At 37.5% G+C, this 23134-nt stretch overlaps 2 protein-coding genes across 2 annotated transcripts; both read right to left on the bottom strand.

Annotated features, from left to right (window-relative positions):
* Window positions 1–18977: 18977 nt before the first annotated feature.
* On the bottom strand, window positions 18978–19715 carry LOC131428885 (uncharacterized). The gene has a single exon (XM_058592946.1). The coding sequence runs from the start codon at window positions 19713–19715 to the stop codon at window positions 18978–18980; it is 738 nt and encodes a 245-aa protein (XP_058448929.1).
* A 147-nt stretch (window positions 19716–19862) lies between these two features.
* On the bottom strand, window positions 19863–22304 carry LOC131428884 (uncharacterized). The gene has a single exon (XM_058592945.1). The coding sequence runs from the start codon at window positions 22302–22304 to the stop codon at window positions 19863–19865; it is 2442 nt and encodes an 813-aa protein (XP_058448928.1).
* Between the last annotated feature and the right edge of the window lie 830 nt (window positions 22305–23134).

Genomic DNA, 23134 nt, shown 5'->3' with positions numbered 1-23134 from the left:
TGATATTCAGGTCACATGTTGACAAAATCGTTCAAAAATGCAGCATACTCATTAGGTCTCTGTATCCGCTGATTTGTAGAACATCTAAACTATGCCTGAAGAATCAGATGGCTGTCTATAAACAAATCATCTACCCCGCAATTGAATACGCAATCCCTGTTTGGCGGGGCTGTGCACGAACACACAAACTTAAGCTTCAGCGCATTCAAAGTAAGATCTTAAAGATGATTCTAAATATACCCCCTTGGACAAGGACTAGTGAAGTACATGAGATTGCCTCACTGGATATACTAGAACAAAAATTCGAACAATACTGCACGAAATTTGAAGAGCGGTGCTCAATCTCTGAAATACAAATAATTCAAAATTTGTACGTATTAGGTTAGGGATAGTTATAAGTAGGTAGACATTTTATAAATAATTAAAATATTTACTCTTTTTCTTTTTTAACGACTAAGTTTAGTAGTCAATATTTCTTTTTTTTTTCTTTTTGCGATATTCTCCTAACCAGAGATCATTTTTTTTGTAGAAACAGGCAATGAAAATTATTGAATGATAGTACTCAAGGGAGAGCAAGGATGTGAAAATATAGAACGGAAAAGTGAGACGTGACAGAGGGTCATTTAAGCAAGCAGAAATCTTCTAGTAACTTAACTTTTACCTTCTACCAGAGGAGTTGGGCTTAGGCATCTGAACAATGCGAATCGCCCAAGTCTCTGGTATGTCGGAAAGTAGTGATAAAGGTCTTTTACCATTTACTATCCGAACCGGTTCGGATAGTAAATGGTAAAAGACCTTTATCACTACTTTCCGACATACCAGAGACATACCCTTGAGTACTATCATTCTATAATTTTCATTGCCTGTTTCTACAAAAAAAAGAAAAATCTCTGGTTAGGAGAATATCGCAAAAAAAAGAAAAAAAAATAATTAAAATAAATATTATGATTAAACATTAGTATGTAAAACAAGAGTAACTAAAACACCTAATATTAATAACAAATCGTATGAACAATAAAGATGAAAGGCCAAAGGGTCAAAACACTTGTACTGTAAAATATTGATGTAATACACAAAAATAAGATTAATAAACAGATATTTATGCAAAAAAAAAATGTATGTTCGTACTTTCATTTGGAGTTCGGTCGTCGGTAGCAGCAGACACCAGTAATGAGAGCAAACTTTTAGCGTGGTACAAAACCTCAAACGCTAGGGTCATGCTCTCATTTGAATTTCGGTCGTCAGGTGGGACAGTCGGTAATGAAAGTAGCCCTTTTGCGTGGTATAAAGCCTGCAATGCTAAGGTCATACTTTTATTTTAACTTCGATCTTCGTGAACAGCCCTTGCCTGTAATGTGCAGACCGTTTGCGTGGTACAAAACCTCAAACACTGAGGCCGTGCTTTTATTTGGACTTCAATCGTCGGCGAAGAATTTACTTTCAAAATTATGTCTCAGGAACTTCATTCCAGAATACAGGTTTAGCATTCAAAACCTGCATGTTGGAACTGGATTCCGGAACTGAACTCAGTTTCGAAACTACTTCATCAACTAAATTGCGATTGAGTTCTGAGCCTGTTCTAAGTTCTAAATGTACTTCTTGAACTCAGGTCCAGTCTCTAATTCCTGAATTCTTCGAGTCGGTTCGTTTTAGAACCATCAACATATTCCCAAAAAACTATGCGAAATTTTGCTTTATTGTCACGGTACATTTTTCAACCAGTTGGAGTTCGTAAAGCTTGCTTCAGATAGAATTGGAACAAAGACAATTGCCTGTATTTCAGTTATTTATTATTGAATTCAAGATCTTTTTTTATACAAATGTAGCGCTTTCTTCATACTTTAAAAAAAAAATACGGATAAAATTATTCGTCACGGTTTCGAAGGAATTCTCTAATTTTTCCTGTAACACGGCTCAGTAGGCGGCGCAGACCTTCTTCGTCCATCGTTTTAGCTATCTTATTCTACCAGGTCGTCATCTGATTGATGTCTTTGACAACCTTTCCCTTTGCCTTGAGTCTTCTCTTCATGACTGCCCAGTATTTCTCAATAGGGCGGAACTGGGGGCAGTTGGGTGTGTTAAGGTTTTTCGTAACAAACTGGAACCCTTTCTCTGCATACCATTCTTGAACGACTTTGCTGTAATGACAACTTGCCAAATCTGGCCTAAACATTACGGGATGGTCGTGGGATCGAATGAACGGCAAAATTAGTTTTTGGAGATACTCTTTTTGGTATAATTCCGATGTCATTGTCTTATTTGTAACGAAAACATTCGTTTTTTCGCCACAGCTGCAAATGTCCTGCCAAATCATAAATTTTCTTGGAAACTTGTCGGCAAAACCAAATTTAAATTTGGCTGGGATCCTGGGAGTCGTTGCTAAGTAAAATTTTTGACCTGGGATTTGCCCGAAGTCAGCCTTGACATGGGTTTCATCGTCCATCAAAAACACCCGTCGAACTTGGTCAGCACCTGGTCATATAGTTTCCGAGCACGAATTTTGACCACACTATTCTGTTTTATGCTCCGATTTGGCTGTTTGCTAGTTCGATACGGCTTGATTCCTTCCCGGAGTCGAGTTCTTCTTACGGTACTATGGGCAGCACCGAGTTTTCTGGCCAAATCACGGTCCGACAGATTAGGATTCCTCTTAATCGTGTTCAAAATCTTATCACGCAGTTTCCGGTCGACAGTTCCACTCCGACGATTGGCTTGAGGCTTCCGAATCGTCGTCAATGCTTCCTTATACTGTTTGATAACGCGCCATGCGGTATTTCTGGGCAATTTCAGATGTTTAGCTAGCCTAGATGCAGACCACAATGCATTTTCCAAATAACTGTGCCCAATTTTTTCCCTTCTTTCGGCTTCCATGTTGATTATTCACAAAGTACAGTCGATTTGAGGAATGTAAAAAATCATACGTGAAGCTGACAAAATTCCCGACACGTGAGCACCAAGAACTTCCAAATCAGTCCACCAGGAGCGCCACAACATGAGCAAAAGTTTGTTCCAATTCTAAATGAAGCCAGTTTTAGTTGTAGTTTCTATTAATTTGCTAATGCATAGCATCTAAAATGCATAGCATCGTTTCAAATTCTAGTGAAAAGGGGAAAGCTGGCATAATTAATACAAGTGATCAACTAATTGATATTCGAAAGTAAGAAAAAAGTGTTTCAGTTATATTTGTATTCACAACATCCAGTTATGCCTGTGACATTACACACCCGTACTTTTTTCTGGGCGGATTAAAAGAGCCCATTGGCGGAAACGTAGGTTCGTAAAAGCCATATACATTGAAAGAAGCCTTCGATGCTTGTATAGAAGAACGAAATTCTCAGAAAAAAATTACACCAATCATTAACAATGCACCCCCAGGCCACCGAAAAAACCATTTCTTTCAGCCTATAAGACTCCATTACAAATTGACGGGTTCCCTCAAAAACCGTACTATAATACGGGCTCGCCAAAATTTGTGACAATGTCTAGGAACGTTTTCAGACCCAATCCTCTGTTCACAAAATTTCAAAAACCCACGCCAATGGACATTGATCAGTGCATTAGGTCAAAACAAGTAAAAATATATAAACAAAAATCTTCAATAAACCCCACAAAGCCCACAAATTTACCCAGGATTGAAATATCGGTATACAATGCCTTTCCAACCCCATTCAGCTCAACGTTTTAGACCATATCCACAACAATTGTTTTTCCGAACAGGGTAACCTAGATTCCACGTAGAAGAATTACATAATATTGAACAAACACCGTACTTCGATCCATTCTATGAAGATTTTATTTACTATTAAGATATAACCCCTTACCATAATCCTTATGAACACTTTTTTTTTTAATTGCCCACCACACTCCCCCACACCAAAAAGCTCAACAAGGAGCCCCTGGTAATGGACGCAACTAATCTCAGTTCATTAACACTGGCAAAATTTAAATACTAACAAAGAAAAACAAGAAGAACTGAGATTAAAACAATTTATTCTAAGATGTGCAATTAACTAATTTATTGGTGTGGAATCCCAGTGGAAATAAGTTTCCTTTTAAGGGATCCACGTTTAATATCTAACATTGAATAATATAATACTGTTGACGTTTAACTAACATTGATATACAGATAGATTACGATTGTTTAAACTTTACGCTTATTGTATAAAAATTTCATTCAGTCTTTGTCTAAAGTAGTGCTTCAATCTAGATCTAAATATGGTACGGATGTTGATTTGTTGCATGTCAAGAGGAAGTGCATTAAACTTTGTAGGACCAACAAACAGAATACGCCTTTGGTCCAGAGTTGTGGTTGTTCGAATGCGTTGCAAGTTGCCATTACGGCGCGTCGTGTACAAATGGTTTGGAGTTGAAAACTGTATGTTACGATGTGTCGTGGCATGCAAGGTGTCATGAACGAACAACAAGGTTTGCATGTCACATAAGTAAGCTATTGGTAGAGCATTATGAGCTTGGTCGGAGTACAATGAAAACGTAGAGAACAGTAGAGGTCTATTAAAAATAGTTTTAAGACACCTATTCTGAGGAGTTTGTTATTTTTTCAGATGAGAGCTAGCTGCACGGCCCCAGACCGGTACAAGATAATTAAGTTGTGAGTGTATATAAGCATAGTAGTAGCTCAAAAGTGCACGCCGAGGAACATATGATCGCACTCTCCACATGATACCACAGGAAGATGCGACACGCTTTTCAACAAAACTTATATGATGAGTCCAAGATAACGTAGGGTCAAGATGTATGCCCAGGTATTTAAAGCATTTTACATTTTCAATCACGTAATCTGTTAGCTTCGGGTTGGAATGGAACGAAAAATCATATATTTCGTTTTGAGTAAATTCAATGATAATAAATTAGCGTTGAAATATTTGTCAAGGACATCTAGGTCACTGTTCATCGAGCTTATAATGGTACTGATATTATGATGGGGATAAAATAAGGCTGTATCATCGGCAAAGAGTCTTGGAGTACCGTTAAGATTCAAGTTTCCTAAATCATTTATGTATAAGAGAAATAATAAAGGTCTCATATTACTACCTTGTGGTACACCAATTTTCGTAGGAGCGAGGTTGCTACGTTCCCCATCAATGGATACAAATTGTTGCCTATTTGTCAAGTAACTACGAATAACGCTGTTGGCAATGCCTCTGATACCATAACATTCGAGCTTTTAGAGTAAAATCATGTGGTTTAACGCGTCAAAAGCTTTTTCAAGGTCAACAAATAAGGCACCGACAATATTCTTACGATCTATTTCACTCATTATCTTGTCAACTAGTTCTATAATAGCAGTTTGTGTGCCAGAACCTTGTCTAAAACCGTATTGAAATTGGTAGAAGACTATTCAAACACATTTAGCATTCCCGAAATTAATGAAATTAATATCATGAACCAAAAGGCATACGATCAAAACTAATATATTAAACTAGAAAGTCAACAGTTAGCAATTGAAAATGTAGATGCTAGTACTGAAGACAACTTAAATTTTCCGGCGGATTTCGAACCACCGCCAAACAAATAGAAGATCCCATGCATTCAAATTGATTGAATAGTTAAGCAAACTAAAATTATTAATAGAGACTGGTTCAAACAAAAATTATAACATATTAACCCTGCAAATGTTGAAAACAATATTTAAAACTAATCTAATGCATGTACGAAACGTGAGCGGAAAACACGAAATAGACTAATTTCTAGCTAATGTAATTTTTTCTTTTATAATGTATTTATTGTCAACAGTATTTCATATTAATAACTAATATCCTAATAGATTTGTACATTCTTTCCAACATAGCGTAGTAATTTAAATGTAATAGGATGTTTTTCCACTGAGCAATTCCAGGAATGAGTAGACGAATAAGTGACAAAATCAGAATCGACCTTCTCCGATTTGGATGAAACTTTGCACATGGCTTCAGTATGGCATACCATAAGTTTTGAACCAATGGAGAGGTCAATACGACTCACGACTGATTTTTAAAAAGGGCGTATGTATTTTTGCATTTCACAAAAATTGCCTTTTTCTAATCGTTGTAACTCGGAAACCGTTAATTGTACAAAAATGGCGTTCAGGAAGAAGTTGTTGGGACTCTGGACACCCTGAAAAAATATACACTGAAAAAAAATAATTTCACTGACACAGGAACAGGACTGATACTGCTTGAAATTGAAAATAGGTCATTATGTGGTTTCGAGCATTCTTATGCCTGGAATGACACACACAATGTTTGCTGACGGCCCGAACGGGCAGCATTCAGTTCATCACTCGTTTCTCTTCAATCGAGGCTCAGTTTAACCACCATCAGTTGATCTCTTGAAGTAACAAAATATCTCTTTCAATAGTGCGAGAGCAGCCTTCAAATGAGGTTCATGTAAACATTCGAATTGGTTCAAGATAATAGATGAAAGACAAACCAGATAGCTAAAATATCAATCACAGAATACGCATAAATTAATTGTTTCCTCCTTCAATTTTCATTTTTAATACTTTACTCCATTTATAATTCTATTCGTTCGAACTTGCTTACTACCAAGAGCGAAGGCAATGAAGGAGCTACACTACTTGGCACTCGAAATTGAGCAAGCAAAACTTGAAATGACTAGGTACGATTATTCAACTGACGATGAATTCCGGGAGCTTCACTTGAAAATGGCAGCAAAAGTCAAATGAATTAGTAGGGATATGCTGACGGTCAGCGATCAGAAATTTCATTTATATCTTATATTATTCGATTGAAAATGAAATTTTACCGCACTGATCAGGAATAGAAGTAAATTGATATTTTATTAACCGTTTAGGAACTTTCAAACCTATCCGATCCGGTTCGGTATCGGTAATGTTTACATATTGCAATGACGGCGAAACTGATTGATCGGGTGTAAATACACTCTCAATGGTGGAATGGTTTGAATGTACTTAGATTTCTCCAACTTTGACACAGATGTCACCTTCTAACTGAAAGTGTGAGATGTGTGTTTCTGAAAGAGAACGGTTTACATGGACCAATTCATACAATCACACCTAGTATTTCTTCACGAAATACATGTAGTTCTTGTTTCCTGGATGCGTGCTCAACACTAGAAGGCCTAGAACTTAGTATAGACCTAAATTGTTCAAAAGCAGTCAAAATGATTGGAAGAGGGAAAGTCAATAAAAAAACTGTGACAGAATAAATAAAAGCCTGAAATTCTGTGATCTTTTCTTATGCTTCATTTAACGATTTATGCACTAAGGCACACTGCACTGTTAAATAAAGAATAAAAAAAGATCACAGAATTTCAAGCAACCCTTCTATTGTGTACATATTGTGACTTTCCTGGACAATCTAGTGTTAAATGCGCATATTTACATTATATAATTTAACAAGCTCATTGACACCTGATTTTATTTTATTTTCATGACGAGTAACGAGACTGTTGAAATAGAAATTATCATCGAAGATTCAAGATCAAAGAAATGTAAGGAGGAAAACCCTTAGAGCGTCCCAGGAAAATGAAGAAAAATAGGTATTTTTTGTAATGGCCTAACTTTTGGTAAGTAAAATGCACTACGATTTTTACTATCACTTTGATTATTATTATTATTTTTATTATTATTATTATTATTACTATTATAATTATTATAATTATTATTATTATTATAATTATTATTATTATTATTATTATTATTATTATTATTATTATTATTATTATTATTATTATTATTATTATTATTATTATTATTATTATTATTATTATTATTATTATTATTATTATTATTATTATTATTATTATTATTATTATTATTATTATTATTATTATTATTATTATTATTATTATTATTATTATTATTATTATTATTATTATTATTATTATTAGTATTATTGTTACACTAGAGCTATAAATAGAGGTTTTTGAAATGTATAAACGGTAACTGTTCCGTTTCACGGGGATGATTTTGGAACTGAAAAGTAGTGTTTGTAGCAGAATTTCACGAAGAATCTGAAAACGCAACTCAAAATTATAAAATATTAGCTAAAACAACCGAAATTTGAAAAAGTTTACATAAACCTTTCCGCATTTTTTTTATTGCTTGCGCGCTGCTGTTTCGTATTGAGGTGGTGTGAGAAATGCACGGTGGGCACGGTGGCATTATATCGTGAGCAAAAATTACATATAAAATTATGACGCGAATTTATGCATCATTGGGTTTTGTGTTGAAATAAAAACGAGTTGAATACAACAAAATGGGTATTGTAAGAAATTGTTTATTTTCTAAGTAACTGTCATTTATAATGCTAATAATGTTCAATTCGGTTGAGTTCAATGCATTGATGTAGCTGAAGCAATAAAGCTTGGCTGTGTAATATCGTATAACAGGTATTATTTTAGATTGTAGTAATTTTTATAGCAAAACTATTACTTCATCATTGACAAGCTACTGTATGAAATGAATACAAGCCAAGTATTATCGTTCATTAACCTGTGATACAAACAATGTGATAAAAATGTAGAGTCAGCTTCGAGTCAGCTTATGAATACAATGAATAATAATGAACTGCGAAATAACTTTATATTTAATTTCGTGCCCCAAATATGTGCTTGAGAAAAGATTCACTAAATAATTTTAACTGCATGGTAAGATGAACTCATGCGAGTCAAGTAAAAACTTTTACGTATATTATATCTCATCGGCGGGAAGGGCCTGGTGAACTACTGCAAAGATATCAAAAATACTTGGATGTTCTCTTGTTTTCAATCGTTCTTTTGAAGAAGAATCCATGCCTGCTACTAAGCTCAGGCATATACATGGTTAGCAAGTTATTCAATACATATACTTATAACCTCATGTTAGTCATTCATAATTACTCATGATTTATAGCTCTAGTGTAAGAGTAATCACTAACAATAACGATTGAATTAGCATATATTCAAAGTGTGAAGGATTAAAAATCCATTACGTCCAGTCTTTTTTACAAGCCAATATAACGAGAGGTAAACCCACTGCGCTCAATCATTGCAAAAAGTTCTTGTTTCTATGTGTCCGTTTTTCTTCGTATGCTTTGTGTGACGGTTCGTTTAACTGAAGCGGATCAAATTTTGCGCGCATTTTATTACGCTACATTTCACCTTAAGGACTGAGGCCAGTTGTTAGCGTAAAACCGTGTGGCTCGCTGTGCGTATTACATTTCTCTCCATGCTCTCTCGTAAATGTGTAAAAAGTTTTGATATTTTCGGTTACAAGTTTGACTACATCACATAAAATCCAATAAAGCTACCGCTTGTTTGGCAGCTTTGCTGAGCCGATTTTATTTTTCTCTCATGTTTCGTTACATTACCAGTATACAAGAGCAGAAAAAATGGTGCCGCCATAGAAATGGACTTACCATTGCAAAAATAACATTCACCTAATTTTTATCGCGACAACATATATGTTTTTATGCACTAATCGCATCTAAACTAAATTAGGGGCTGGGGTCCACTAGGAGATTGATAGTACCTATTAGCTCTCTCCGGACTGTACCAGCCTAGATGCCGTGTGGAATCCGGCGGAAAAAAATGAACCAAGAATAGATCCACTGGGTTCCTATCGTAAAAAGCGACAATTGAAGGAGTTTTTTTTTCCTTTCAGTTATCAGATATTTTCAATGTTTTACTTCTGATTACTCTATTTTACTAAATCATCTCTTTATTCAACCTATCAATTTTCGTCTAGCTTGGTAGAAAAGTTTTATTAGGAATGATTTCTTCTTCCATGTTATTGATTGTCTTTCAGGATTATAAAATGAATGATAAAAATCATCCATTGCGCAAATCCGTTTATATTACAAAGTTAATAACAGAGATGACATGTATCGGTATATTGAATACATAGTAAAAAACACTTGATATTAATATTTCAAACAGTAAATTAATATTTTTCTCGGTAGCCGGCTGCCCAGATCAACTAATATAACCAATTAATAATTTTGATAAATAATTAAAATAATAAAGCGGAAATAATAAAGAATCAAGACGCGTGTGAAATCTGTTGACCTTTGTTTGGTGATTTAAAATGATTTTATAATAACTGTTTAGAATATTTCAATGCAATGAATCAACTTTTTTGTCTAAATCCTATTCGCTCGTTTATTTTGTATCACGTAGTTTCATTTATAAAAACGTGCTTAATCCACCTAGCAGTGAGATGATACCTTTTTTTATCAATCCGAATGTGTTTTTTTGCATGACTAAAAAAAAAACGCGAAAGGTAGATGCATAAACGAGTGACTGCATACTCGACAGCCGGCTGTCCGGAGTTTTGTCAATTTCGGAGATTGACTGTTTCGTGCATTATATTGCCAGCACAAAGTAACACATAAAACGATAATACTTTAAAACATTCTTGGTAGCCGGCTACCCAGAGCAATAAACACATGATAACATTATTAAAACATTTACTAACAAAGTATCCTCTCCTGTGATGCATGTGAGAATGCAGAGGATTCCTCGGTTCTTAGTAGCAACATACATCGAACTAACAATCCTTTCCCTCCCAAGTAGATCTGCATTCGGACGTGGCCGGCGTCGGTATTGATCAGCATGCATGGTTCAATACAGTTTGCACAGTGTGAAACAATGTGTTATTCCCAAACATGTTACTTCAAAAAATCATTTTGCAATCTCAATTGGTCCCGATCAATAACGGAGTAGCAACACACGGGCGGTCTCTAATGCTAATGCTAATGCTACTAATCGCATCTAAACTAAATTATCTAGACATTGTCAGGATAGATTTTTGATCCATGCTTTTGAAGGCGAGATATTCAATGAACAAGTTGAATGTTGCCGTTTTCAGCTATGCAATTCTTCCTTCAGAAAAAAGACTTTCCCGGCCACTAATGTCAATGAATCATTCTGAAATTTTCACAGAATAATCTAAACTAATTTTCTAAAAGAGATTATTAGTTGGATTTTTTGATATTCGTCACCGTTTCTGAAGAAAATCAGATTTGAAGCGTGAAAATAGCCCTTTGAAACGCCCTAAAACACACTGGCCTCAGCCCTATAATTGGTATGCTCTAATCTTGTGTCATGCAAGCTCGGAATTCCTTGTTTTTTCAATTATTTATGGTTTTCTCACGCTGTTGAAAATTAAATAACATATTCCTGATCATATTACCGATAGCTTGCAGCAAAAATTCTATTGCTGGGTTAGGTACACCAAGAGATATTCGCGATAAAGTTCTGCCCATTATTGTACAGGGTAAATTTTGAAAAGGCGCCCCATAGTAAAGTAAGTCGTATCCACGACAAAAATAATCATATTCTGTGACAAGTACCATGGTACTGAATATATACTGATCTGATCTGACATACAATGAACCTTATCATTGCAAATGTCAATTACAATGATATTTGAAAAGAACATATCTCACCTGCACACGATCGCGGACGAATGATTCAACCATGGGATCAATCACATAAATAAAATTTTACAAAAGATGGCGCCTATCGTTCTGAGCAACTTTGCTGAAAATACTGTACCTCGAAAACCACGTTTTTAAAGAGTTAACAATTAAGAACGTAAAATTGGGCTTTTGAACCACTCTGCACTGGCAGCTCCAGTGATAAAAAGATGTTTTTATGTCGACGATCTGCTCTGAACGATCTGGAATGTCCTTACGTTAATGGAGCTCTAATAGTTCAGTGGCCTTAGCTTATATACCAGATGATTATAGGGACACATTAGAGCTGGACCTGGCTCCCGCAATAAAACCTCTAGGTCTGTTGTGGTTTTCAATGGAGGACAAATTTAAATTCAAGATCTCCAAGCTCCCAGCTTTAGAGAGTGTTACATAACGCATAGTAGCTTTCGGTTTAGCCCAAGCTCCCGAACGAGCTAAAATGTTTGTAGTTGTCATTTCGGTAAACTTTAGAGTGCATAAAAAAGGTTCGGGTGTTCAGATGTGTTATAATGCCAGAAGCTACGAACTATCAACTCCACTGCTTTGTCGATGCTTCTAGAAAAGGATATGGAAGTGCCGTTTACATTGTATCGTTAAAAAATGGCCAACCAAAGGCAAGTCATTTGCTTATCGCTAAATCTTGCGGAATATCAATACCGCGCTGTTTTGGCCTTACCTTGGCGTGTTCCGGTTCAAAAAAAAAACGTCCGAGGCCAAATATGCGGACAGTTCTCCTACCTTTCCTTTCAGGTCTCAACTGCAGCAGTATATCAACCGGCAAGTGCATCTACAGGTAAGTAATTCCCACGCAGATAGCCAACCAAAGACGAGGATCAGCACCAGGTAAGTAAAAATGCTTTCAGCTTTTTACTTAATCAAACTATATTTTTACTAATTTCACTACACTACTACAATTTACTACAATTTACTATAATTTTCACTTGGGCCTTGGTGGCCGACCTGTCGCAATGAAGGCTGAACTGAACTGATCTACTAAAACCTAACCGATTATGTGATCACCAATACATACAATGAGTCGGTCGAGTATTCTACCTTGCCGTGTACAGTTCTTGACTTTATGCGCAAAGCGGCTCATTTAGAAATCATCCAACCTAACTTCTCGAAGAGGATTGATACTTGTATAACAGTTTCGCTTCTCTCTTTATACTATACGTAAACATTAGCCGGCCACCTAAATTTGTTTACAAATTTATATTCACACATAATGTTAATGTTTTTTTTTCAGAGCTAAATCCTTTAAATTCCGTTAAGTGGAACAATTTGTGTCTTCTGTAGTGGATGCTGCTACCCCTTGAGTATCTTCTTGTTGCGGCTGCATGTCGGTGTTCATCGGAAGTGGATAAATTTTGGATACTGGACGTGTGTAAACACCAGCTGCAGTTTTCACTGTTACCACTCTGGAGTGACCGTCTTGACCAGGATAAGTGGTGATGATTTGAGCAAGAGGCCAAGAGATTGATGACATATTATCATCTCGCACTAAAACTAGTTGGCCTACTTCTAATTGGACCGATTTTGAAGATTTTTGATGTTGGCTGTTTATTTCGGTCAAATACTCCTTTTTCCATCGAACCCAATGTTGTTGAATCAGCTGCTGTAATTGCTGATAGTGTTTTAATCGATTGGGTTGTATTTTAGTGTAATCTGGATCTGGTAATGTTCCCAATGATGATCCCGTAAGGAAATGTCCTGGAGTTAACACGTCGAGCTCAGAGGGATCTTCCGAAAGTGGAGTAAGTGGACGAGTGTTCATGTTGGCCTCGATCTGCGTTAATAGAGTGACGAAATCTTCGTACGATAGTTTACATTGACCGATCGTTTTGATCAACGAAGTTTTTGCTGTTTTTACTGCTGTTTCCCATAGCCCTCCGAAATTGGGTGCTCGAGGGGGTATGAATTTCCATTGAATGCCTCTATTGACACATTCATTAACAATTTTTTCATGACTAGGTTTATCGTTGAGCATATGATACAGTGCCAGTAGAGTATTTTTTGCTCCCTTGAAATTAGTTCCATTATCGGAATGAATCGGAATGAATGCACGGCTTTAGTAGCAAAGCAAATAAAAACAGCTATGAATGCTTTTTGCGGGGATGCTCGGCGATGTACTGGTTTCATATAAAATGGGCCGCAATAATCCACTCCAGTGATCGTGAATGGTCTACTGGGTACAGTACGAGTCTTGGGAAGTTGACCTACGGGCTGAGTAGCAGGGACAGGGCGGTGGCGAAAACATATGAGACACTTACGACACACAAAATTAACCAAGTCTTTACCACGTAACGGCCAGAACTCTTGCCGAATCGATGCCAATGTCATACGAGGGCCTGAATGCAATGTGAGGGTGTGATAATGCTGTGCGATGAGGCGAGATAGTGGATGCTTACTTGGGAGAATCATAGGGTGCTTGGCTTGGTATACTTCTTCGGAGTGTTGAAGCCGGCCACCGACACGAAGGATTCCATTAGTATCAATTATTGGACGAAGATATTTCAATGCTGAATGTGATGGAAGTGGTCGCTTGTTTTTTAACGCCTTCAACTCTTCGTGGAACGTTTGCTGCTGCACACCTTTGACCAATGCTTCTTTGGCTGCTTGCATTTCTTGTGTTGTGACAAATATATCAGTTGGATGTTTAAATTTACTCTTACAAGCGTTTACGAAGCGTAGTATATAGGCTGTAACACGTACTAGCTTTAGAAATGACGAATATCTCTCATATAGACAGTCACTCACTCATTTTAGTCGTCGTCAAGTTCGGACGTGTTTTTCATTCGCTCCCAGTGCCGCGCGCGAAATATTATTTATTGTTTATTTTAACTGTTAGTTGTGTAATCAACATGAGTTGTGAAATTTGTGCACTGGATACCTCCGTCGACACAATCATGTGGACATGCGTTGGCTGCCCTCGAAAATTTCACGCGGCTTGCATCGGTGTTACCATTCAGCGCGGTTCTCTCAGGAAGAGAGACAAAAAAGCAGATATTAATTCTTATGTGCTGCCATGTTGCGAGGTATGTCAAGAATTACTACAAGTAAAGATGCATTATAGCAGCCTTGTTGAACAACAAAAACTGCTGGAGAAGCAACTTCAGGCCAACACGGAAGTGCTGCATAAGTTTGCTTTCCAACAGGAGAAGCCAACTGTAATACATGAGGCGATTGACGGACTAGAAGTCTTACTCACTACCATAAAAAATGAGTTGATCGCACTAAATAAAAATAGCAGTTTGCCGGGAAGTGTGACAAGTATTAAAAATCACATGACTGCACTGCTAGATACAGCTTTAAAGTCGACAAAGGAAAGTGTGTTCTCGACACTGCAAACCGTGACGTCAGAATTTTCTACAAATTTGCGAGACCTGAGTAACGAAATAAGTCAACTCAGTCAGCTATCACTTGACACAGCAACCTGTTTACCTAACAATCCGAATTCAATGGTCGAGTTGGACATTCTAGAGGAGTTGAAGTCTTTATCAACAAATATTGCTGGAATCCAAATTGCTGTATCATCATCATCGACACCTGACTCATGCCCCAGTTTGGATGACGAATTGAATTGTAAAAAACCCGACTATTCTGGATGGCGTTTATTAGGCAGCAAAAAAGTATGGAAAGCAGATTGGAGTGAGTACGACGCACGCCAATCTAGGTTCCGACGTCAGCAAAATGAGGCTGACAAGTCAAGAAGGCGCAAAAAGCGAAATTCAAGAAAAAATTACAATAACAGATCCAATATTCTTTCAACGCATCATTCATCTACAAAACGATATTGTAATAACATTATTAGTCACAACATGAATAATAATAGCAATAACAATAATAACAACAACTATAATAACAACAACTACAACAACAGCCGAAATAATCTTCCACCTGATAGAATACTTCTTGCTGCAGCTAAGGATCGATTTTCGGGACCACCAACAAATTACAGACCTACAATTAATTTTCAAAGAGGACCGACGATTAATCCTTATCGAGAGCACAACCTGCAACTAACGATGCCGAATCAAATGACTGCTGAATGTTCGTCAACTGATACGTGCGTGGCGTGTCTTGCTCAACATTCGTGTTTTCGACAATTTTGACGCATTACCCAGAAGAAGAGAATAATGACCATATTATCACAAGTCAACAATCATGTTCAATAAGATCTCCTCATCTAGCGTCGTCGACAGAAATCATAGCATATTGTCAAAATTTTAACCGTATGAAGAGCGCACATAAGATTAATGAAATCCATAAAAATATTTTAGGGTGTTCGTATGGAATTATTCTAGCAACCGAAACTAGTTGGGATGATAGCGTTAACAGCACGGAAGTCTTCGGAAACATTTACAACGTTTTTAGAAACGATCGTGAGCTCCATACATCTGATAAAAAATCGGGGGGAGGTGTTCTCATTGCTGTTTTAGCAGAATTTGACGCCGAAATGATAACCACTACGAAATTTAAAGAATTTGAACACGTATGGGTAAGAATTCATTTAGCAGGTGAAACACATATTTTTGTTTCAGTATATTTTCCTCCTAACAATGCCCAAAAAGCCACATATGAAAAGTTTTTGCATGTTGCTGATGAAATAATTACTAAGCTTCCATCGGAAGTTAAAGTTCATATATATGGAGACTTTAATCAGCGCAATATCGACTTTATTCAAGACGCTGAAAATGATAGCATTTTACTACCTCTCGTTGGGGAGAATGAAACACTTCATTACTTATTCGACAAAATATCTGGTTTAGGTCTTAATCAAATTAATCATGTAAAAAATCAGCAAAACTGTTATTTAGATTTTTTATTTACTAATATTCACGATGATTTTTGTGTAATAGAATCACCAACTCCATTGTGGAAAAATGAAGTTTTTCATACAGCAATCGAATTCTCAATATTTATACATCAGATTAATAGACCCGACGACTACGAGTATGAGGAGATTTTCGATTACCACTCAACAAATTATGATAGTATTAGTCGTAAGCTACGAGAAATAGATTGGCAAGAACTCCTTAGAAACGAAGGAAATGTCGAAATTTCAGTCGATATTTTCTACGCACGGCTGTACGACATAATAAATGAACATGTCCCATTAAAGAAAATTAGGCGACAAAATAATTCAAAGTATCCTGTTTGGTATAACGAGCATATTAGAAATTTAAGAAATCGAAAACAAAAAGCTCATAAAAAGTACAAAAGAGAAAATAATAGTGACAATTTATCGAATTACATACACATCTGTGACCAACTAAGTTTAGCAATTGATACTGCATTCAAAGAGTATAACTCAAGAACTGAACAGGAAATAAAGTCTTGCCCAAAAAAATTCTTTAGTTATGTTAGAAACAAATTGAAATCAGAAAACTTTCCGTCAAGAATGTATTTACAGGAAAACATTGGTAATAACTCACAAGAAATTTGTAATCTTTTCGCTAAATTTTTTCAACAAATCTATACGAAGTTTTCTGAAAATGACCGCGATCGTGAATATTTTAATTTCTTTCCAGAGTTTACTGAAGATATTAATGTAAATCAAATCGAAGTGCTAGACATAATAGATGCCCTAAACAAATTGGATGTCTCTAAAAGTGCCGGACCTGATGGGATTCCACCCATATTTATGAAAAAATTAGCATTAGATCTTGCAACCCCTTTGTGCTGGCTTTTTAATAATTCGCTTCAGTCTGGAGTTTTTCCAGATACGTGGAAAAACTCTTTCCTTATACCAATTTTCAAAAATGGGAAAAAAGCAGACATATGCAACTATCGCGGGATTGCTATTCTTTCTTGCATTCCGAAGCTCTTTGAAGCGATCGTTAATGACAAACTCTTTAGTCAAATAAAAAATAGAATTACTCACATGCAACATGGATTTTTCAAAGGACGTTCCACTACTACTAATTTGCTTGAATTCGTCCACTATACCCTGACCGCTATGGACAAGGGAAATTACATTGAAGCTCTTTATACAGATTTCAGCAAAGCATTCGATCGTGTTGACATACCCATGCTTATGTTCAAATTACAGAAATTGGGAATCTTACCAGGTCTTTCTAATTGGTTGGAATCTTATCTAACAAATCGTCAACAAATTGTAAAATTCAAGGGTAAAAAGTCGAGCCCCATTCACGTCAGTTCCGGGGTCCCCCAGGGATCTCATTTAGGTCCTCTTTTATTTATCTTGTTTGTTAACGACATTTCCTTTCTTTTAAAAAAAATAAAAATTCTAATATACGCAGACGATATAAAACTATTTTTAGAAATAGAGAAAAGTGAGGATGCCAAGGTTTATCAAGAAGAAATTCTTTCTTTTTATACATGGTGTAACAAAAGTCTTCTTCAACTAAATGTGAAAAAATGCAGTAGAATAACATTCAGTAAAAAACGAAATACACCTGACTTGATACTTATTCTTGGAAGTCAAACAGCTCAAAAATGCGAAAGAATTAGGGACTTAGGAATAATACTAGATTCTAAAATGACTTTTGTTGACCATTATAATACAATCATAAACAGAGCCAATAACATGCTAGGATTCATAAAACGATTTTGTTACTGTTTTCACGATCCGTATACAATTAAAACATTATACATTGCCTATGTTCGGTCAGTACTAGAATACTGTAGCTTAGTTTGGTCACCTTGCTTAATCACATGGGAAGATCGAATTGAATCAGTTCAAAAACAATTTTTGTTATTTGCACTTCGTAAATTAGGTTGGACAAGACTTCCTCTTCCATCCTATAAAGCTCGCTGTATGCTGATCAGTATTCAAACATTAAAAGAACGCAGAGAATTTTCAATGGTCTCATTTGTAAATGACATTGTCTCGAATCGCGTAGATTCCAGTCAACTCCTGTCCAAACTAAATTTTTACATACCATCTCGGCCTTTAAGAAATCGAAATATTTTTATTACAAACCACCAGCGAACAAACTATGCAAAAAATGGGCCAATAAATCAATTGATGGCTGTATACAACAAGCATTCAGAAGCAGTCGATTTCACTATGTCAAAAAACAAACTAAAGCAATATTTCAGTTCTATTCGGTAAGCCAATTATAATTATTTAACTCATAATAAATTATACATTATTTAGTGATCTATTTAGAATAGTTTACTAATTTAAGACGATTATTGTAATTATCCTTATGGTCTACTTTTGATTGACAACAAATAAATAAATTCTACGGTCGAGTTTTGTTGAATTACTAGTACGGTTTTTCTTCTCTCTAGAATATCTTCTGGCGGAGGTTCTGGATTATGGTGTTCAGGCCAATTTTCCTGCGATTTTTGGAGCCAAGCTGGGCCTTCGAGCCAAATCATATTTGCGATGAAGTTCCTTGGTAGCATTCCACGAGATACATAGTCGGCCGGGTTTTCGACTCCTTTGACGTGGTTCCAGTTATGTCCTCGAGTAAGATTTTGTATTTCAGAAGTGCGATTTCCGACGAAAGTCTGCCAAGTGTTGGATGGTGCTTGTATCCAGTGTAGAGTGACGGTGGAATCTGATCAAAACCAGCAAGAAGTTCCTTCCATCCGTAATGCTGCTGAGACCCGGGCGTATAGTTTGGCCCCCAAAAGAGCAGCACACAACTCCAAGCGAGGTAGAGAAAGCCGTTTGAGTGGAGCTACACGAGATTTTGATGATATGAGCGTAACCTTGATTTCGCCATCCTTGTTGGTCGAACGCGCATAAATACAAGCTCCGTATGCCAGTTCCGAGGCATCGCAGAAAACGTGAAACTGAGTATCCGTTGGTTTGGCTAGGAACAAACATCTTGGTATCTTAAACGATCTCAACTCAGGTAACTGAACGTAGAACTCTTCCCATCTAGCGTTTACAGTAACGGTAACTGGGTCATCCCAACCAACGGAGGATAACCAAAGCTGCTGCATGTGAATCTTAGCCCAAGCTATGACAGGTGACACAAGTCCAAGAGGATCGTATAACTGAGCTATCGCCGAAAATATCTTTCGCTTTGTCCATTGCTCGCCATGTTTGATATCGCGAACGTCGAAGCAAAACTGATCTGGTCCAGTCTCCCAGGCAACTCCTAGTGTTTCCACCTTCTGTTCCTTTTCAAAATGTAGAATGGTGGGTCCTTCCGGGGCAATTTCCAAAGCTTCTGAGATATTTGAATTCCATTTTCGAAGCTGTAGTCCTGCTTCCGCCATAAGTGTTTGTACACCGAATCGCAATCGCTTAGCATCTTCAATAGATTCCGCTCCCGATAGAAAATCGTCCATATAAAAATCTTCCGCTACTGCAACAGATACTGATTTTTGGTTTCTCGCACTGTTCAAAGCCAACTGCTTAAGCACTCGTGTTGCCAGGAACGACGATGGAGAAAGACCGTAGGTGACAGTGAGAAGCTCATAAACCTGAATCGGCTCTTATGGGTTGAAACGCCAGACAATTCTCTGCAATGGTGTATCTTCTGAATGTACGCGTATTTGCCGATACATCTTTTCTATGTCGGCAACCAAAGCGACAGCGTGTTTGCGGAAGCGTATCATTAGATCTAGCAAATCATCCTGTATTACCGGTCTAGTAAGAAGCGCATCATTGAGAGAAAAAATCGTAGAAGTTTTTGCTGAACCATCGAACACGACTCGCACCTTTGTTGTTGAGCTTGATTCCTTGAAAACTGGATGATGAGGAAGGTAACAAACTGGTTTTTGATCTTCCCGCAAACCGTCCACTGAGCCGATGAGCTTCATATGTTCCAGATCTAGATACTCTTGCATGAATTCACAGTACTGCTTCTTCAGTTCGGAGTCCTTCGTCAACCGCCTTTCCAAATGTTGAAATCTTCGTATTGCTGCATCCTTCGATTCTCCAATCATTTCGTGGAAGTTCATATGCTTTGGATAGCGCACTACATATCGCCCGTTTGTATCACGACTGACCGTATTCCGGAAATGTAGTTCACAATCTTCCTCTTCTTGGGTCCGAGGCAGCGTGTCCGATAGTTCTTCGATTGTCCAAAACCTTTCGATGGATTTATTCAGCGATTTTGTTACAGCTAAGTTGCAGCTCACTGTTGATATTCCACCATTCCAATCGGATTCACCTGCTGCAACCCATCCGAAAACCGTGTTGACGAAAACTGGAAGAGTATTGTCGATCCTACGAATTTGTAACCGACCACCATCCATAAGATGAAAATCGTAATAAAACTGTGAACCAAGTACCAAGTCAATCGGGCGCGAAATGTAGAATTCAGGATCAGCTAAATCCATATCGGACGGTGGATTCCACTGCGCCAATGGTATAGACGTAGATGGCTGATTGTCTGTTACCTGCCCCAAAACCAAGAATTCCATTGGCAACGAAAAATCTAGCGTACGCGAGCTAACAACCGTAGATACTTCCCAAGAAATATGTCTTCTTGTTTGTCCGATTCCGCTAATTTCCACTTTCTTGTCGCTACGCTGAAGTTTGAGAAGTTGACATAGTCTTTCTGACATGAGGTTTGCCTGTGAACCTGAATCCAGCAACGCCCTAGCGAGATGTGTCCGTCCCCATCTATCCTTCACTTTCAGTATCGCCGTCAGCAGGAAAATATGCGATCCTGTGACCCCCATCGCCATGTTAGATGATATAGATGCGACCGAACTAGAAACCAAACCACCAGAGTTCGACGCAGCCCCAGAAGTCGATGGAGACCCACCAGTCTCAGTTGTACCTGCCGCAGAAGATGAACCAGAACCAGGAAATCCGGGATGAAGTAAAGAATGATGCTTCTTAGAACAGGTTCTGCACCGATATTTCGATGGACAATCTCGTGCCAAATGATTACGTCCCATACAGTTACTGCACAATCTCTTAGAGTTGGTGATCTGCAGTCTTTTATCAACTGGATACTTAAAAAAGGTCGGACATCTTGCAATAGAATGTTGCTCGGAACATACAATGCAGTTTGGACCCGAACTTTCAGTCGCCGCGTTGACCGATACCTTCGCTGGTCTGTATTTAGCACCGTTCGGAGAAGACAAATAAGCTGAACTTGAAGAGTGTTGATCCACAGAAACTGCATCAAGCACACGTGTCTGTTTCTTCAGAAAGTTTACTAATACGGCAAACGATGGTTCATCGTCACCTGAAGCATGCTCCTCCCAGCGTTTTTGAGTAACGTCATCCAATTTTGAAACCATGAGATGAACCAACATCGCACCCCAGCCATTCGTTTTTTCGCCCAACTGATCTAGAATTTTTGTATTACGCTCAAAACAGTCTATGATGTCGTGAATAGCAACAGCGGATTCCTTTTTTATCCTCGGATACTCGAATAAAGCGTTCAAGTGTCTCTTTTTTAGTAAATACTTGTTGGAAAACCTAGCGACCAATGCATCCCAAGCCACCCTGTAATTCGCATCACTCATCGGATATGAATCGATTAGTTTTAGAGCATCGCCCTTAAGAGAAGCCCGCAGGTAATGAAACTTTTGGATACCACTCAACTCGGAAGACGAATCTATCAGGGCTCTAAATGTGTCGTGAAATGCAAGCCATTTTTCAAAACACCCATCAAATTCAGGCAAGTTTATTTGTGGTAAACGTACGTATGTATGCACGCTCGCCGATGAAGCTACAGCTGTATTATGTGTCGTAGTATGCGTTACCGTTTGTGGTAATTTGCCTACCAGCCCCGCCCTTACCTCGAAGTATTTCTCCTCGAACTCCTCTCGAACAAGTCGGTGGCCTGCGATGTTCTCCTCGTGATCTTCAGCACTCTGGATTTCGCACTGAATTTCCTCGAATTCATCCCATTTCGTCTCTAGCTTCTCCAGTCGAAATCTAATTTGATTTTCGTCCGGTGACTCCGTGCTCATCATGAACCTCTCCATCCGAAACAAAAAATCCACTATACTGTCTCTTATATGAATCTTTGATTTCATCTTTTTGCCCATAGTAGACGTCCAAGACCAAAATTACAAAAAAATTATGCAGCAAACCAGATAATTCTGGAAAATAAACACCAGAAAAGCACCTCGCGAGAGATATTTAGTGTGTTGGACAGGTACTCACCTTGTGAGCCTGTCTACCAGGCCTTGTATGTCAAAATAGAAAATCTTCGCGAGAATCAAGAATAAATATTTCCTCCAGCACAGTATATACGAAAAGCGTCACTCAAACTCGTTACGGAATGCCAAAACAACACTCGAACGCCACAGTTGCAGATTCGTCAAAATCACACTCGCATTCAGTCAGAAGCTCTCAAAATTAACATTCAAATCTGCAAACACTACACAAAGCGAAACACCTTCCGCACTGTTGGGTGAATAGGTGGACAGGTACTCACCTTTTGTACCTGTATCAAATGCCTTGTACAGATAATTATACATTCATCTTCACTGCATCGCACACAAACAATCAAACTTCTATTTCATTCAATCCACATACCAAATGTCGATAAAATTGCCCGCGGGCATCCAGGGCTCAGTACTTGATGTAGCAAAATACGTAGTATATTGAAATTAATATTTATTTGTATGTGCACTTGTTCCATCCAAAAAAAGATAAACGTTCCAAGATCACCATCCGAATTAGTTCAGCCTCCATTCATCCATCGGTCAGCGATCCAGTAGTGTAGTGTCGAAATATTAGCCACCGAGAAAAAACAAAATAACGACCACGTAGATACGCAAGCGAAAGTAGATTT

The sequence above is a fragment of the Malaya genurostris genome, chromosome 2, assembly GCF_030247185.1.
Source record: "Malaya genurostris strain Urasoe2022 chromosome 2, Malgen_1.1, whole genome shotgun sequence".
Taxonomy (NCBI): domain Eukaryota; kingdom Metazoa; phylum Arthropoda; class Insecta; order Diptera; family Culicidae; genus Malaya; species Malaya genurostris.
This window is presented reverse-complemented; position numbering and strand designations above follow the sequence as displayed.

Excerpts from the sequence above, each read along its gene's own strand:
- LOC131428885 (XM_058592946.1), bottom strand. The coding sequence starts at position 19,715 with ATGGACGATTTTCTATCGGGAGCGGAATCTATTGAAGATGCTAAGCGA.
- LOC131428884 (XM_058592945.1), bottom strand. The coding sequence starts at position 22,304 with ATGAGCACGGAGTCACCGGACGAAAATCAAATTAGATTTCGACTGGAG.